We start from the raw sequence: 19264 nt of genomic DNA, 5'->3' as shown, positions 1-19264 counted from the left end.
AGCAACTTCATAGCTTGATATCATCCACATCACAATGTTCAATACCAATTCCAATACAGAGAATACCTTTAAAAGTGGGAGCTGGATTCAGACCCATGGCCTAAAAGCAAAGAGAAAAAGAGAATGACTTGAAGAACAGTATGTAGTAGATCTGTAGCAGTTTGATGCACACTGAATGAATGCCTAAAGGATGTTTTCATACTGGTTGTATTTTAAATGATTGCTCATGAAATGTTATGTCGGCCTGGAATTAAACTTGCAACAACGACTGAGTTTCTGCCTGTTCATCAAGGACACATTTACTAAAGTAAATTGCACTTAACTATCTTAATACTTCACATTTCAGAGGAAATTATTGTTCTTTTTTCTCCACTACATTTTCTCCAACAACTATAATTACAAACTACTTTGCAGATTAAGATTTGACATGCAAAAATATGCTCTCATTGACTTTATTAGGTAAACCTATAAACTCAAATCCAATAGCTCATTTACAAAGATAATAAAGTTTAGTTTTGATTGACACCATCAGAGAGGTATTGATTTAACTTAATGTTAGAAACACCTTTTAATATATAATATAATGCAATCAAATAAAAAAGCAACTTGAAAGGAGGGTTCATTTACAGTTTTGATTTGGTGTGGTGCAAATAAAGAAAAGCTCCCTGTTCCAGCCTATAAAACAAAGCAACCATTTAATGTTCTGGATCTGTGGTTTTTTCAGCTTGCATCCATTTTCAGGCTGAATGGATGTAAAGACATAATTTTCTCTGAGTGCTAGTATGATCGAAATTTCTGAACCCGATGAACCCAGAGCGTGGTTGATAGGGGTGGGGTCTGCAGGATGCTTTCTTTCTCTCTGCCTCTTAACTATGGATTTTTTTCAGACAAAGCAGAATGGGGCTCCTGTTTAACTCCTACTTGCTCTACATACTTGAGATGGTCAAGACAAGAGGCTTCAGCAAGCGATGCAAATACTTTTCTTTGTTGCAACACAGCAGTCCTTCCCCAAAGCCCTGAAAACTTGAACTAAAAACCTTTTGGGCAAGTGACACATACAGAAAGTGCTTATTCTGAAAGTGAAAATACTGACGCACAAAATGTATAATGTATTTCAAAATTGAGTTTATTGGCATTTAATTTTTAAATACACAATATAACAAAATTTAGAAAGTCTAAACCAATACAAATTAGTTTGTTTTTTTGCTGTAAAACTATTTACAAAAAGTATTTTCAAGTTTGATAGAAACTGTACAGTTATCTGTCAACAGGGGGAGGTCAGTGCGATGTGGGGGTCAGAGAAGTAGTGAAGGCAGGTGGGTGAAAGGCCACACGAGCGATACGCAACTAGGAGGTTGTTGCCACATCAGTGAAGATAATATTTTGGTCAAAACATCTTCTCTTCATACATTTTTGTTCCATAAATTGTTTTCCAACCAAAACATTTTTGGAGCCAAACTGTGGAAATCATTGACAACGTCATTTCCCCATTTGTTGTGTTTAAATCTAATAGCAGGAAAAGAAACACATCCAAAACTATCTTTGGAATCCGTAGTAGTTTTAATAGGTTCACTTGGTCATACTTCTTGGGTGTTTCCTTCCAGAGGTCCTAAGCTTTCTTCATCTTGCTCAAATGACTGCTGCTTCCGTTCTCTTGGCGAGCGGAGCCGTTGCTGGCGCCGTGGTTGATGCCGTTCTCGTGGTGCTTGCCGTTGCTATAGACAGCTGTGCCGTTCTGACACTGATTAACATCCTGTTTCGGCAAGCGCTTGCCCTTCACGTAAGCCTGGATCCAGAAGTTGGAGAAGAGCACGAAGAAGAAGGTTCCGTATATCCAGATGAGGTGGAGGATCATGGGAAACTGGTAGTCGCAGCTGTCCATGAAGTAATACTGGGTAGCGTGGAGAGATACCAGGACAAACTGGATCTGTTGAAGAAACAAGGAGTCAGCCAACACTTACTTTAAATAAATGTTGAATTTGTCTTGAAGCCTTTGGAGCAGAGACATTAAATTAAAAAGAAAGACTTTAGCAGTTTAAAACGCTGAGCAAGGCTCTCATGCTGTCCTTGAGCTGATCCCTGAAGCCGAGTAGCTAAGTTCAAATTAAAAATGTATGATGAAACGAACAACACAGAGATCTGCAGAGTATAGGGTGTTCCTACCAGCTGGATGGCAGTCATGTACTTCTTCCACCACAAAAACTTCTGGAAGCGTGGTCCAGCAGCAGAAAGGCCGTAGTAGAAATACATGATGATGTGGACGGTGGAATTCACCATGGCATGGAAAGATCCCATTCCACCTGAGGGTTAATAATCACAAAACAGCATTAGGCAAACTTAAAGTAGCTGAAGAACTGAGTAAAAAGTCTCTACATTCTTGATTTTTCTTGCAAGGTCAGAGGCTCTTGGTTAATCATTGTCTCTCAGATCTCTATCCAGGTAGCCTGCACAAGGTATCTTTACAAAACAAGAGCAAAAGCCAAGCGGAGGACAGTGCTGCTGATTGAACAGGTCAACATCCACAAGATTGGTTAACAGGATGTGGTTGTGGTTGCTATTGGTCATCCATTAATCATTTTCAAAGTCTTTGGCAAATCAAGATTTTTGTTAATGTGTACTCACCAGGAGCATAGACAATTCCCCACCACCAGGTCCAGGGCATGAAGGAGTGGTGGAAGATGTGCAGGAAGGTCACCTGCCCGTGCTTTTTCCGCAACACAAAGAAGACCTGACCGAAAAAGAGGATATTGATCAGTTAAAGCTAAGCTACGGCGACCAAAACTGAACATCAATGTGAGTCAAAGAAAAGACTTAGCGTACCGTGTCGATGAGCTCAATAATCTTGGAGAACCAGAAGAGCCAGGCCACTCGGACCATCTGATGAGGAGGGAAAAAGACTTTGTTAAATTTTCATTTTACTTTATATTAAATCAAGTATGGCATAAGGATTGAGAAGTAAGAGGGGGCTTACCCGAAGTGCTTCAGGACTGTCGGACGTATCGACTGGGTCACATCGCCAGGTATATGTTGTGGTCCAACCAGACATCAGGAACTGAATTACAAGAAGATTTGATTTACTTGGTTTGTGGTCATTGCTAGAGTAAGATCCTTACAGATATAAATTCAAAGATAACTACACAAATTAAGCCACTTTCCATTCGGAGAGCCGCGCTGTATGTAACATGAAATGTTCAAAATGTGTAAAAAGTTAATAATTGACAAGTCTTTAAATGTTGGAGACTTTAAGTAACAGTGTCTTACTTCGTAGACGATGATTATTGACAGTGCCACTAGCGTGAAGTTGTAGACTATCATAGCTTCCTTAAGCTGGAAGGGCTTGCGATTGGCCATCATGCGCGGTCCAAAGTACATTACAAAGAAGAGGTAAGACAGCAATATAGCAGACATGGGAAGAGGAGTCTGCATCAGTGGATATTCCTTCAGCCGTGGATCTACAGAATAGAAAAAAAGACAATACATTATAAAACAAACTACAGAGTGATCTTTAGTATTTACTTTAGCTAAGTCACCTACCGATTCCTGCCAAGAGGTAGTTGTAGATATCCATGGCATGCGAGCCAACCTCCTGCATCTCTCGAAGCATGGCTGCCGACTTGAATTGTTGTGACCAAATTATCTGCAAAAAAAACAACAAGCTCATTGTTACTTTTATCTTGTCAAGGCCAAACACTGCAGAAATCCCTCTACCACACCCATAACAGAAATTCAAAGAGTGAGATATCACTCAATTCAAGAAAACTATTTTTTGGATTTTCTTTTAGTTTTCCAAACTCAATAAAGGTTGCACATCTTGAACACGTCCTCTCAATCCAGATGTAGTATTTTTGGACGTGTTAAAGTAGCTAAAACTTATCATTATCCTTACCATCTGTTTGGAACCTTAAGAAAGTGGTTCACTTTTCCTAGACAGTGACATTTCCTGAGATATAAAACAAAAAATCCAAATCGCTTTCTCATTCACGAATGGATAACATGAATACTACAACAAAGCACATGTCTTATTCATTGCTGGGTTCTTTGGTCAATGAGGATAATTTCGGAGCATTTCCCAATTCAGCTGGACTGAAATGCAATTATCCGGACGCAGCAGCTCATCTCTCCCCAAACAAACAGTCCCAACAAAAATACCAGGATGCTCAACAGACATGGGCTGATATCGGAGAGGAGGTGCTACAAGGGAACTCATCCCACAGTAGGGCGGCACTCTACTGGCTGGGTTTTGTGTCTTGACTTAAGGACTCATGCATACAAACAAACTGCTCGCCTCAAATGCACCCAACTGGGAACAAAACAAGGGAAAGTTCCTGATCACTGAACTAAAAAACACAAAGCGCAGAACCCTGTCATTGTCATCCAAGTTCCTTAAACTAACAGGTGTTTTTTTTTCTTGTTATGTAGCAACAAGAATGTTATGGAGACCTACCACTGCAAACTGAATCTATCGGTTTGACTACAAATACGTTCACACGTGAATGTTGCTATGGTTTTCTGACCTGCAAATGTTCCCGTTGACAAAAGTCTTACCATATCAAGTGTAAACTGTAAAGTGTATTCACAAAGAAGAGGACATGCAGGGTGCGGCCCTCTCTCACCACGCTATTGTTGTACAATCTGAAATGCTCAAGAGTTTTCACTGCCTGAGGCCTAAAGAACAGTCCGCCTTAAACCAATATAATTAACAAACGATTATCTCGTGTTGTGGAATGAAGGGCAGGCGGGGAGTGGAGTTCACAGAGGTGATGCTCAGGTAAACCACATCAGAGGATACAGTAAAATATATTTAATTGTCAACTACACATATGCATTTTTCCAAAACTGAGCTGGATCCAAGTTTAAGGATGTTTTTAAATGCTGTGTGTTATCACATGATGTCAAACAGGATCGGTAATCTGCACATATTTGTTTTCAAGGCTGCTCCAGTCTGCAACTGACTCACTGAATGCTTCAAGGCGATGCATGTAGAACACATGATCTTACATCTCCAAGGACTAACTGGCACTGAAGGCACAAATAAAAAATAAAAAAGCCACACAGATACTGAGCTGTAAACCCCAAAAATATTGTATATAACAGCCCTTGATCTGCTTAGGTTCATATTTTGTGCATCAACTGTGTCAAAAGTTGAAACGGATTCTGAACGTCACACATCTACCGTGAATACAGATTATATCATCTTCCTTTTCAGATTCACCCTTACAGTTTGTTCACCTCAGGGCTTTTCCATTGTTAACCACAAAGCAATGTCAACAGAGCAAGTATCTTTCTGTTCGATCTTCTTGTTGAGCTTCCAGGTGATACAGTCCGGCATTCCAGACCAATTTGTAACACCTGCACTGCTGACGTAGCTTCCTTTAGTCAATATGGTGTAAACTTTAACTGGAGTTTTGTGTCCTTGCAGCCGCTCGACATTATCGCAAAAAGTGTTGTACAGCAGATCAGATACATGACATTTCAATAAACTCTTATGCAAAACGCTGTGGTTGTTTTTGAAGCCACGATGAGGCGCCTCACATTTCAACAAGAGTACCATCGTGTCTGTTGTGTAGAGTCTTGTTCTGAGGAAAAATGCTGAACAGTTACGTTGATCAGGTGACCATCAGGTCAGGTTAGTGATAATGTCTAGTTTATTGTAACACCGCGTCACATGGCTTAGAATTTGAATTCATAATTTGAGTTCTTATAGCCCAAATGTTGGTAATTCATTAAATAATTGAGTGTAGGTTTGTATAAATGAAAAAATAGATTTAGTTTTTTGACACCAAAAGCTAGTTCAATCAAATTATGTCGTTGACACTGCAACAGTGCACAGAAACCCTACAATTAGAGATGTAGGATTTGCTTTTTTGAATACAAGTTATCGCAATCTCTCAGTTTTCATGTTCAAACTGCTGTATGAACAAGCAACTTGTGACGAGAATACAAAACTGATTGTGCGAGTCAGGAGGATAGTCTTATGATCATGAACACTGAGAAGGAAAAGGAAGCAATATTTCTGTATCTTTAAATCCCAGATGAAAATAGAAGTTTTAAGAAAATTGAAAAAGAAGTCCCAGCTTAGTGAAACCACAGATCTGGCCATTAAAAGGAAAAGAACATTTTACAAGAGCAACCAACAGCAGTTAATGCACATCACTGCTCTGACGCTTCAGGCCATTTCCTGCATCTTCTCATCAGTGACCTCAAACATAATCTTAACAGATTTTAATCTCCACCAATTAAGGGGTTTATGTGTAACATAAGAATTTGAACCAGTAGTATAAACTGGTCAACTGAACTCCACTGTTGAACCTTCAGCTCTGGTCAGCCAGATCAACAATACTAGCAGTGATTCCACAAGATGGCAGGAACTTCTGGATAACTGTGAGAGGGGTCCACACAGTGGTGTATTATTACAATGAGGGAGTGAGGCAATTTAGCTTCAGTCACATGACCACTTGAGCACCACGCTACCTTTAGGCTATGACGTCTGTCACCTCTCAAGAGGAATGTTGAAAATGTACAGCCCGGAGCTACACAAGCCCGCTCTTGTGAACAAACGGAAATCAAATGTTTTACATAAAACACACAGTTACTCCTTTTGCATGTCCTCCTTATGTTACTCTTTTAGATTGCCTTGACAACAGCATGGCTGGTTGACATCTACAAAGATGATATAGAGTGGAAAGGGATGGGAAACATTTCCTATGTGAGCCAAGTCAATGAATCATAGGGATGGAAAAAGGGAGCTCACAGTCACGAGGTAGAAGTTAATGATGAACCTAAAAAAATAAAAAAAAACTGACAAGGGAGCAGACAGGAACCCGTTACTCACAGCAACATATCCGTTATAAAAAGGACACTTTAACCACCACAGCCTGATAAACTCAAACACCAAGTGAACAGAACACTCCCTGATTGAAAACGCAACAAAAACCCTGATCTGCTCAACATGTGGGTGGAGTTAGTCAGTTAGTTGGTATGTTAGTTCACCTTCTATGTAACCATATGCAGCTTACCTCGTTGAGACTAGAATTTTCCTCTTAAAATCATCAAAAGCCAATGTGGATTCTTCTTTCACAGGAAGGCAAAGCCTCTCTGTAAAACTACAAGGACGGGCAGGAAGGCAGGCAGCAGCAAAGAGAGAAAAGAGAAGAGCAGGGAGAGACAGAGAGAAAGAGAGAGAGAGAGATGGGGTAAGGGAATGAGAGTGTAAACTGACAAAGTGTGACTGGTACAGCAGTCTTCCAAATCCCCACCCTCTCTGACTGACACAGTGGATGAATAACTCGCTCACAGAAGGAGAGGGAGGGGGAAGAGGCTGAGCCGGAGAGAGCGAGCGCCGAGACGGAGAACAACTGGGGCGAGAGAGAGATGGCCCCTATCTCAACCCACGGCATCGACTTAAGTTGCTGCTTTGTGACCACCGCCCTGAATTCAACAAGCCTGAGATGCCCCAACCCACCCGACCAACCACCCACCCACCCTTTTTCCTCTCCTAATCCCCCCCCCCCCTCCCCACGTAAACACATAAACGACACACGACTCTGGAGTCGCCCTGTACGTTTTTCCGCTGAGGGGTGGGCTGATAATATTATTCACAGGCAGCAGGCAAGAAATCAGAGGACACTCTGTTATCATGAAAGGGTCCATTGTTACCCTGTATTGGCTCTCGACCCAGCCAACACCCATAATGCAAAACTAGCATCCATGTTTTCGCTCTGTGTTAGGAGACAATCGATGTCATGGCGAAATAATGCCTGGAATAAGTCGGTAGTAGCTGCATTTATTTCTATTGTTTGACTGCTGCTTAATATTTGGCAACATGCCCGCTTAATAAACTCCTACGCAATAACTAGAGTAGGAGTGATGATGGAGGGGGAAAAAAAGATTACATTCAAGCTAGGAAGCATCATAGACGGCCATAAAAGCCTGATGTTTGCTCAGGGTTGGAGAGGGAGGCTAATGGCAGACCAAAAGGAACGCTGCAAGGAGAAAACGTGACTCATACGATAATGCTTAAACATTCCTTGGCGTGTGATGCAAAGGGAGGTTTTGATCGAGATAGGATATCACTTACTCTGATCTTACTGCCATACCCATTCATTCCAAAGAGAGGAACAAAACATAATTGCAATTGTCGTCATTTCATTTTATGCTGAGGAATCATTTTACTCCCTTTGGCGGCAGGTAAATGGCATAACTTCTTTAGATTTGCATACACTGATAACATAAGAAGTTATCAGTGTGGTCTGATGAAACCACAGACACAATAAGAGTTTCAGAGAACAAGTCACCCATGTACATCAATGAACAAGGCAGCATTCACTATTGCAGGCTATTACAGAAATGTCCCTGCAAAGTCAGATTGTGCTGAGAAATTTGCTTGTTAGTAAAATGAGTAAAACAGTGATAAGAACCCCAGAATTCTGTAATTGCTATTCAAAGCATATTGCATGATGTCATACTAGCTGAACTTTGCCCTACAAATCACAAACATCTGGAATCTTGGGATCTTGTCACTGTATCTGATTGGCTGGGCCGGTTTTACCCAGTCACTAGGCTCCTGCGGGGGATGGGAGGGGTGGTGGCAGCGCTCCAGTGCATTTCTAGCCCCTCCTCCAAATACCAAAACACACCTGACAACAAAATAAATCAGCTTTCTCTGCTATAGTCAGTGACGGAGCCATTTCAAACATGATAGTCGTCCTCTGTGAAACACCCCAAGTGCAAATAACGGTGGTTTACAAAGTCTGAGAGAGACTCCATCCGAGCAAAACAAGCCATGCTAGACAGAGTGAGAGTTAGACATAGTAAACCTGAGAGCAAAAGTCCTGGCTATTTAGTATTAGGTGGATTTACCAAAGTTAATACCAAAACCTGAAAAATAAACATGTACTAAGTCAATTGAATTTAATCAAAAATGTTCACAACTACACATGTTGTATTTACAGAAAAGTGATGTCACTCAAGTGCATGAATGACTGACGGTAACTTAGTTGTTTATGCATTGGACACATTTTTACATCTTTTTAACCCCGAATTTGTCATCATAACAGCTGAAAGTGGGAAATAAAAGGTGGGAGTGACTTCAAAATCAATGAGTTCAACCATAGAAATAAAACATGAGTTCAATTTAGGTGTTATAGATGAGCAGTGCCAAACAAAATGAATGTGTCAATTTAAGATGAGAAATCAATCTATAACTTTATCTTTAAATGCATAAGAGTAACATCAAATGAACTCTATTGAAAAAAAGGTTTATTCTAAACTAATGATGATCTTGGTTAATAAAAAAACAGTAAATAATCCCAATGCATGATCTGGTGACTTGGAAAGTGTTAGAGAAGGAACAAGTGTGCAGCAGCTGCATTATAACAGTGTGGCTGAGCGCAAGTCTCCCAGATATTTCCACCAGCATGTCACACCCCCGTGTGAGGAGTCTGACTTTGCTGTCAGGGTACAAATCTCAGGTCAAGCTATTCAATGTGAAAAAATATCCTTTGTCAACAAATGATGCTGCTCTGAAAAGCAAGATAAGACCGAATGGGTATTTCAAGTTATTATTGAAGTGGTTCGGCTCAGAACTGACAATGTTATGCCAATGTTTATTGAGGTAGCACTGTCCCCTGGGCCCCGGGTTATCTCTTTATAATATGTCTGATAGAATTGTGTCTCAATATAACAGAGATGAAAAGAGCTGTATCAAATGGACGTACAATCTCCCCCATGGCAAACATTTTGAGGACAGGTGATGATTAGAAATCTAACATCCCCAGACAATTTCATAGTTCCGCAGTCTGTTTTTTGTCTTTATACGAGAGCTAGTTCCAACCTATAATTTAACTGGACAAGAGAGATTACATGGCCCCAGCACTGTGATTTTTGAAACTTTAATTAACGCATTAACTATTTATACATTACTCCACTTTAATGGCGTTCTAACAACCATTAAATACATTAACAGTAGTAATCCATCTATATTGTAACACACTTTTAACCGCAAAGATATACATATTTCAACAAATAGCATTTGCATGTTCAAATAACATGAATGGTCATCAAAAGAGTACGAAGGGAAAGAAAGAGGCCGGGACTCTTCAGTGCAGACCTCCAGGTGTGCTCACATGACATCAGACAAAATTAGGGAAAAGCAGAACAGGCAGCAACGGGGAACTTCTGGTAGAGCGCCATTCCTCATTGAGTAAACCGACTGTGACAGATGTGCAAATGACACAAATGTTCAGATTCAGATGGAGAACCACTGCTCTACAAACACAGTCTGAGGTGAGGGAGGTCATGCAATAGGTGGGAGTAAAAGAAGTTTAAAAACAAGAGCGACTAAGATGTGAATTGTGATTAATAATGAGTTACGGAACAACCATTAAGGGAAAGAAACTTACCAGAATCACACATGCCACCAAAGCCACTCCCAACAGACTCTCATTTCACTGATTGTTCAATAAGTGGAAACGTACATCATACAAGTAGAGACAAGTAGCGTGAGTACCTACGCAAAGTAGCTAGCTAGTGATTAGGAAAATGTTTATGTGTTGCTTGGCAACAGTTCAGTCCCTGTCATATTTATGTTGGAGGAGCAAAATAAATGATTAAATAGAAAAAAAATCATAATCTGTTCTTGCTTATTACTGTTAACTAATAAATGTCATTTGTAGAAGCAAAGGAGTAGAGATGATGCAGAACATGATGCGTGTTATTGGGTGTTCCTGAAGTGGAAAAACAGGAGCAAAGATAAGCTCAAACTCACAGTTTATTAATAATTATAACCTTAGGCCTATGTCTACACAACGTGGGTTTTTACCACGGAATATTTTCTGCTATGATTTAATTAGTTAAACTAAACTTGTTTGTAATGTGGCAACAGCTACTTCAGCGATTAACAATTAGGGACATCAATCATCTCCACAAATGTCCTCAAAGCATGACTCTTCTTTTCATTATTGTTGTATAAGACATTGTTTTTTAGAGGAGTTTGGTAAACTGATTGTTAGAAAAAATAAGAGGCTGATGATGGTCACGATGAAGATGAGGTTAGTTTGTGTCTTGTATGTGAAAATGCTTAGCAGGAGTCAGCCTTTTTTAGATTTCACCCATGTATGTTGCTAAGTAAGTAAGTACTATACTTCATGTATGCCATTATTAGACAGGACAACAAGTAACACAAGGGAGACAGGAAAGTATGGGGGAAAAAAGGTGAGATGAGGACAGGAGAGAGAGGAAAGAGGCAGAGTAGAAGTACAGGAGAGAGGAGGAGGAGGAGGAGGAGGAGAGGCAAGACACCTTGAAGCATTTTATTAAAATGTAATCCGACACCTACAACTGTACAAATAGCTCTTCTTCTGTCAGCAGACACGCTAAATATCTTCCAGCGGTGCAAAATTAACCTTAATAAATAACACTTAAGCAATGCTGCTGGAAAATATCCTTCAGGAACTACTGATTCAAATTTTTGACTTTTTATTCATTTATTTAAATTAGTGTTTATATAAATGATGTTTTTTTTTCAGTGACTATTTCAGAATATACAGTACCAGTCAAAAGTTTGGACACACCTTCTCATTCAACTACTTTGAAGAATCTAAAATATAAAACATATTCTGGTTTGTTGAGCATTTGTTTGTTTACCACATAATTCCATATGTGTTCCTTCATAGTTTGGATGTCTTCAATATTAATCTACAATGTAGAAAAAAGAAAAAAAAGAAAAAAGATAAACCATTGAATGAGAAGGTGTGTCCAAACTTTTGACTGGTACTGTATGTATCGGCTGTCACTTTCATCTTTGTTGGGATTATTTTACAGCTGTAATAAATGATGATCGAATTTGTGTAAAGTGTATCACAGATCTTCAGTAACCAAATTCAAGCTCACAAAATGAGTAGTTTGTGTAAAGCGGGAAAAAAAGGGGGAAATGTAGAACAGCCTAAAAAAATCCAGTATTGGATTGAAGCCTTTCTGAGGTTAAGTAGACACTTTACACATTTAGCATAAATAAAAGGCTTATTATATGCAGACATATAACTTGTGTTCAAGTTTACCCAACACTGAATTTAAAAGAAAAATCATCCCTCAAGCAGAGAATGGACCCTTCAATGACCTCAAACTACAGCAAACATTCCTGTTTGGCCTCTCTCTAAGAAGCAATGTCACGGGGCAAAGTCTGTTCTGCAACCTTGTCTTTTGCTGCGTCTGAATATAATATTGCACGGGCCGCTGACATTGCATTATCAAAATAAAGTTTGTCCTTACGAATGTGATTGCATAACCATCTAGATTTGAATGAGGCCATTAGTTTCCAGCAACGCATGGCAGATTTTGTGGAATGATAAAAATGAATACTGGGGATGTACAAATAAGAGTGCAATGTATCCATAAAAAAAACACATTTCAGATAAGCAAACTTAAAAAAACCAAAGGATTAAGTAGTAAAAGCTGTTAGCCCTCCGGCACAGGAATGTTGCTAAACTTGTCTGAACACTGACATGTTTGTACCCTCCCCCCTTTATTGTGTTTTTCTGAGGGTGTGTGTGTGTGTGTGTGTGTGTGTGTGTGTGTGTGTGTGTGTGTGTGTGTGTGTGTGTGTGTGTGTGTGTGTGTGTGTGTGTGGGGGGGGGGGCAGTATCACAACTGCAGGTATTCAGACCAGGCCGGAGGATCAACACTGGTCTCATTCTCTTTCTTTCCTCCCTCCCTCCCTCCCTCCCTCCCTCCTCCTCCTCCCCCTCTCCCCCTCTGCAGGTCCCGACGACTCAAATTACTGTAACTTTCCACCGACAACAATATTGCATCCCATCCTTATGAACGGAATCAAATGTATTCAGATTGTGGACGAACTAGAATTACCGCCTCTGCCAATCGGTCAAGTTGCCGTTTACATCCATGTCCCTTCAAAATCTCATCACTTCAACATTTTATCTTATCAGAAATGTATAAATTCTTGAGTTCTGGCCAAAAATGTGTTTAGTGAGGTCACAATGACCTTTGACCAACAAATTCTGATCAGTTCAACCGTGAGTATAGTTTAGCATTTGTGCAAGATTTGAAGAAATTCCCTTCAAATTTTCTGAGATATTACATTTACGAGAACGTAACGGATGGGCAACCTGAAAACATACTGCGTCCGGCTACAGCTGTCGTCTAATCAGATTAGGCCACACAAGAAGGGCAATTCTGTTTAACACAACGTAGGTTTTATTTATCATTTCCCATCAGTTATGATAAAACCGTACGCAAATGACTGAGATCTGAGAACATGGAGATCAATAAAGGCAAAGAACTTGACTGTGCAGACAAGTAATAAGCAAACGGCTCAGTCAATCTAATACATTTTAGAGGTTAAACCAAATGTAGTGGCACCTGTAGTGTCAACAATAACTTAGTGCACACAACCATGGAAACTACTGCATAAAAATTGAACAACAAAATATTTTTTGTAAACCTGTATGACAACTTCTTACCTTCTTCTCTTTTTAGAGACGTAGCTGTTTTATGGAGATCTTGACAGTGAACTTGGATAGTACAATGTTTAAATGGCACATTGGGAGGCAATACTGTGCCAAAAAAAAAGTGTACAAGTTCTGAATGGAGCCCTGTGTGAAGTATCCTGACAGTTTAATTATCTGAGGGGGATTTCCAATCAAACCCATAAACAATGAGGAAATTAACCAGGATTTACTTAGGAGGGTCATAAAGTTCGTCTCTCCTCAAACCACCTACGGATATCTGAATGTTGAGCCCAAGTGTAAACACCTCGCATATAACTTTACTGCCATCATGATTACCGTGTCAAACTAGATACAGTGAGTAGGTTTGTATTTAGTAGAAGCAGGAACAATACAGTCCATATGTAATACTGTTTCACTTCCATTAACCAAAAGCGACTCTCTGATTTGTGTAATAAATTAATTTTTTTTCCACTCATTGAAAGTTTTTTTTCCCCCCACTCGAGGGTGTGTCCTTGTGGGTTTCTCATGGGAGACAACGTGCAAAAACTAGTCAGCAAAACAGCTCCAGACTTGACATGCGGGGCAAGTCTAGAACAGGTCCTGTAGACGTGTTGGGATTATGCAAAACTCAACCACGACTGGAATGACAGTCTTCATGCCTGTTGAGAATACCTAAGATTCTACTATGACAAGAACGTCCACTTGAATGTGTCAAACACGTGTGACACGAGAAACCACTGCAGTAAATATGCAACAGGGATTTTCTGAGATGACTAATATGTCACACATACAGAGAGAGAGAGAGAGAGAGAGAGAGAGAGAGAGAGAGAGAGAGAGAGAGAGAGAGAGAGAGAGAGAGAGAGAGAAAACAGTTGTGCAGACATCATCTAATCAGATTATCTCCAAAAAAAAAAAAAAAAAAAAAAAAAAGATCTGACCTTTGGTCCACTTTCCAGAAAAATTAGGATGCAGCTGTTTTAACAACACTTCCACATCCCGTTAAATATTTTCATGGCTGTGCAGACAAGCAAGCGAACAGCAGATAATATTAAAAAAACATTATTAAATATTACCCAGGTGGCAAAGTAGTAAATTACAGGACAGAATTTTTTTAAAAAGGGAGCCACTGATGAAAGTAAAAACACACCTTAACTTGTAGCAACATTTCAGGCATGCTGGTCAAAACACACAGCCAGAGTCATCTCTGAGGCCATGATGACATATTTAAAAAGGGCATAACAAAGCCAGGTCTTACACTGGCTGTATGCACCGACACAGCTGTTCAGACAGGAGCAAGTTAAACCATGTTAAAGCAGTAAAACATTAAGTAAGACATTAAGCCCCAGGATTGAACAGAAATGGGGAAAACCAACACCAGAGTCTCACTTCAAGATGATGAACTCACACTTGTTGAAGTAGAAAAAGTCCCTTAAATCCAATGAAACTAAAATGCTGCGAGTATGGGGTTGGGTGAAATTGAAAGTTGCACTAGACACGTTTCATATATATGAAAACATAAAAATGTCAAGCTAAACTACAAGGTGTAGCTTAGTATCCTTAACTGGCAGTCTTACATTTGCCCAAATGAAATGCTGAATGTTAGGTATAAAGGTAGGAAGTGGTAACTTGATCTGAACCTTGGTCTCACAAACTGACTTGTTTTAAAAGATTATTCAACGTACAAGAATGACATGGACCAAGTAAACGGACAACATTCAGATCAAAAGTAAAGAGAGACTTTTCTACAGTTTGCCAGAGGCTGCCATTATGAAGAAAAGGTCCCCAACCTTGGGCTTAAAACGTTTTTAAATACCCCAGGGGAAGGACTGAAGACGGACTTTGTGGACAGTGACAGTAATAAACTGACTCTTCTCAATGAGTGGTTGGGAGTAAGTGATGAGGGAAATGTGCATGACTAACATTTTTTCCACTACCTAGCAGAGCACTTTACTACAGCTGCTCAGTGACTGGTCCGCTGTTTGAAGTATAACTGCTGCATAAACACTACCGGCTCTGCCTGCAACGGTTTCTAGTGGGAAAAAAAAACAACACGTGGTTTGAAGAGAGTCAATGTCATTTCCAGCGGGTGAAACTCTCCCTAAATGCGTGTCCTTCAATAAGAGTGTTGACACTAGAGGCTGCTGACATGATGATAGTATGCGACTTTGGAGCGTTACCAGTCGAAATGCCGCTGTAGTGTTTACATTACTATCAGAAGTACACCTGGGCTGGTTGACCTTGAGGCCCCTTTGTCTCCATCCCACAGACGTTAGTTACGGTTAATGTTTACATGTCTACACAGAGCTGGTGAACCATAATCTACCTTGAGAGGCCATCATCGGAGTACAAAAGCATCAATGAGGGCCAGCTAACAGGAGGCGTTCAAGAAAACATGAAGCTAAGATTCAACATATTTTGAATTAACCGCATTTTTTGCGAAAACATAAAAGACGTTATATTTTAATCATTGTTCTCAATATGCAAACAGCTACTGAAGCATTGTGTTGTATGTGTTCCATTAAAATGTAGCCATGTAAACTTAACATGTCATGAATCAGTTGTAAGAAGCAGTGTTATTTTATCGGGATCATATTCAGATTTCAAATGATGCCTACTTAAGTGGTAAAAACCTACAATTTTAGCCTCACGGTACTCTTTCCCAATCCTGCATTGCATAAACGAGGTGTGGTAGATAGTGGTTCTGTCTTTCTCCCAGAATGGCGAAATTAAACGAGAGTTGAACATGACTAATGTTGTTCAATCAAGCAATCAAGGCGGCTGACAAAATAATCTGAGGAAATATTATCTTTATACATGATACAATGTCAATATTTACTCACGTCTCAGAATCAGAATGGTCCAAAGTTCAACCCCTCCTCCTCCTGCTGCTGCTGCTCAAATGAATCAAATGTTTCTCAGGTTTTACTGAAACTAAATCCTACAATCTAAAAAAAATATGTATGTAAATATGTATGCACTTATTAAGTTGCATATATGCTCTGTGCGGCTGTGGCACATGAGGTAGAGAGCTTGTCCCGTAACCACAAGGTTGGTGGCTCAAACCCCTCTACCGGCAACATGCCGAGGTGTCCTTGAGCGAGACACCTAACCCCAAGTTGCTCCCCGGGCGCTTCATTGCAGCCCACTGCTCCTCCGGGATGGGTTAAATGCAGAGAAATAATTTCCCCATTGTGGGACTAATAAAGGATTGATTATTATTATTATTATTATTATATTTCCATCACCTTTGACCCAGGCAAATCACAATAATTGCAGCCTAAATACACAAAACTCAGCTACCAAAGTTATTAAAAGAAAAAAAAAAACTATGAAAACACCCATTTGACTTAGAAATTTGTGATTGGAGGAAATAAAACTGGACCCATTTTCAAATTTGAGTCAAAAACTGGAGCTACCAAGAGCTCGAAATAATGTTTAAGACACATAAATGTACCTGAGTTCACTGTGGCTCAAAGTGAAACCGTTACATACAGTTATAACATTTGGCCAGCAGGGAACGTTTCTTGCCCCTCTGATCGACTATAGGATTAAAATATATATTTTCTATTATTCATCACCTACCTGTTAAAACAGCCACCCACACACACACACACACACAGACACACACACACACACACACACACCTATGTGTCCTCATCACCACCTCCATTAACATGTTTGGACGGCTACAAATCATCAACAACAACAACAACAACAACAACAACAACAAAAAATGACAGTCAGCTCAACCATCTGCCTTCAAAACGTGAGGCTCACACAGCCCGCTGTGAGGAGACCGTCCCGGCTGCCAATGAGCGCTTTGTCCGCAGCACAGGTGCAAATGATGAGAAGCGGCCGGATACAGGATGACACCAGAAATAGCCCAGAATAAGGAGGCTTATTATTGTGCAACATTTCATCTCCTACCACACGTTTTTTTAAGGGAAACACATGTGGGCACAACAGTCGCGCCTAACCTAAATTTGCGTAAAACACAAAAATTATAGATTTACAGCAAAACTAATGAGTTTTTTAAGTCTACCTTATGTATTCAAATGACATAAGAAAAAAGGACTAAATAATCCACCTGAATGAATAAGACCTCCATGTGACGTTACGGGAAACTGGCAAACACCACAAACACCACCACCACCCAAATAAAATATAAACGCACCTGAGATTAACTAAACTAACTCGACGTATTGGTTTCAGTTCAACTGTTCACACAAACAGTGTTGTAAAGTACTCACTTGAAATAAAAGCTGCGGGAAATGTCGATAGCGGGCTGATCACCACGCGTCGGTGAGAAGTTCGCTTCCTCTTCCTTTCAGCTTGAATCTTCCTCTCGACGCAAACCACTTGATGGAGCTGGAGAAAAAAAAAAAAAGGTGGAGTCATGTCTGAACCGCTGTTAGTTGGACGCCTAATATGGAGTTAACCAACCGACTGTATCAAATGTCAGTGATCGATCCGATGTGAAATCGATCAGCTGCGGCTTTATTCTGACGGATTTATTCGGCTGTTAATTGGCGAGTGTGGATTAGGCTATTTCTGATGGGAGTGGACCTGTCTAATCTCTGGAATAGGCTACAGTATATTATATCACAACATTTTGGTCTTTGATATAAAGAGAGTAAATAGGCATCTTATTTGGCATCATATTAAACCAATATATATATATATATATATACCCAAATCCCAGCCAATTTAAAGGCAGAGTGGGTAAGCTTCAAAATATTTTTTGATATATTTTTTGAAATTCTCATTACATCCAAACAGGAATCAATTAATCAAATTCTCTAACAATAAATAAATAAATAATAATTTCATTAAAACTGTATGTAATGATTGGATGGGCTACCTGTCTACCTGCCCACATGTGCATATACTGACCGTGCACTGAATGCTCCTCATTGGAGTCTTCCTCAAGCTGTTAGCCTAACAATTGCCAAGACTAACAATAGCTGTGTTAGATGTTAAAGTTCATTATGATGTGTTTTTTTGATGTGACTTTATAATTATAATTTTGGGGGAGTGGCCTTGTAGGTGACTTTCTCGCTAGATTTAGCAACTCTGGAAGCTAGTGCTGCTAGCTGCTTTCATTGGAAAAGAGTTGGACTGGGTTTTTTCGGTTTGATGATTTAAAAAATATAGCGTACTCTTGCTAGTTTCTCAAGATTACCAATCCAGCCTTTAACACGATCTCCATATCCATGATATTTGCAACAAATGAACACACTAAAAGCTCCTGTGACCCTGGGGGTCAAACATTTCAACAATTCACAAAGCACAATAACGTTTGACAAAACCAAAACGACAACAACAATTCACAACAACATCGCAACATATCACAATACTTTACATTACAATACATTTTAATACATTTTAACACAAAAACATAATGTTTCCGGCCTCAGACGAGGGAGTTCGTGTATCTCGGGGTCTTGTTCATGAGTGAGTGTAAAATGGCGCGTGAAATAGAGAGGCGGTACATTGCCGTCGTCTGTGTTTATGCCGGCGTTGTGCCACATCGTTATGGTGAAAAAGGAGCTGAGCCAAAAGGAAAAGCTGTTGATTTACCAGTCCATCAATGTTTCGACCCTCACCGATGGTCATGAGCTTTACATGTTGACTGAAAGAATCAGATCACATATGCAAGCAGCCAACGGGAGCTTCCATCATAGGCGATCTGGGCTCAGCTCGGAGAAGAGCCCCTCCACGCTTGCCGGTATATTTGCACTCTACTCACACGACATTGCAACTGGTGCACAGCAATTCCTTTGTTATAAATAAAGTTTAAT

At 39.9% G+C, this 19264-nt stretch overlaps 1 protein-coding gene across 2 annotated transcripts; it reads right to left on the bottom strand.

Moving 5' to 3' along the window:
- Positions 1–1114: 1114 nt before the first annotated feature.
- elovl1b (ELOVL fatty acid elongase 1b) lies at positions 1115–17832 on the bottom strand. Of its 2 annotated transcripts, none has more exons than XM_054602327.1 (8): positions 17714–17832; positions 3535–3637; positions 3262–3452; positions 2972–3052; positions 2821–2877; positions 2623–2728; positions 2164–2300; positions 1115–1927 (listed from the first exon to the last, which is right to left on the bottom strand). In XM_054602327.1, the coding sequence occupies exons 2-8, from the start codon at positions 3602–3604 to the stop codon at positions 1610–1612; spliced, it is 960 nt and encodes a 319-aa protein (XP_054458302.1). In that variant the 5' UTR covers positions 3605–3637; positions 17714–17832; the 3' UTR covers positions 1115–1609. The 2 variants fall into 2 exon arrangements, with proteins under 2 accessions (XP_054458302.1, XP_054458303.1); XM_054602328.1 differs by lacking the exon at positions 17714–17832 and adding an exon at positions 7017–7206.
- Positions 17833–19264: the final 1432 nt, after the last annotated feature.

This window comes from Anoplopoma fimbria, chromosome 8 (genome assembly GCF_027596085.1).
Source record: "Anoplopoma fimbria isolate UVic2021 breed Golden Eagle Sablefish chromosome 8, Afim_UVic_2022, whole genome shotgun sequence".
Taxonomy (NCBI): domain Eukaryota; kingdom Metazoa; phylum Chordata; class Actinopteri; order Perciformes; family Anoplopomatidae; genus Anoplopoma; species Anoplopoma fimbria.
This window is presented reverse-complemented; position numbering and strand designations above follow the sequence as displayed.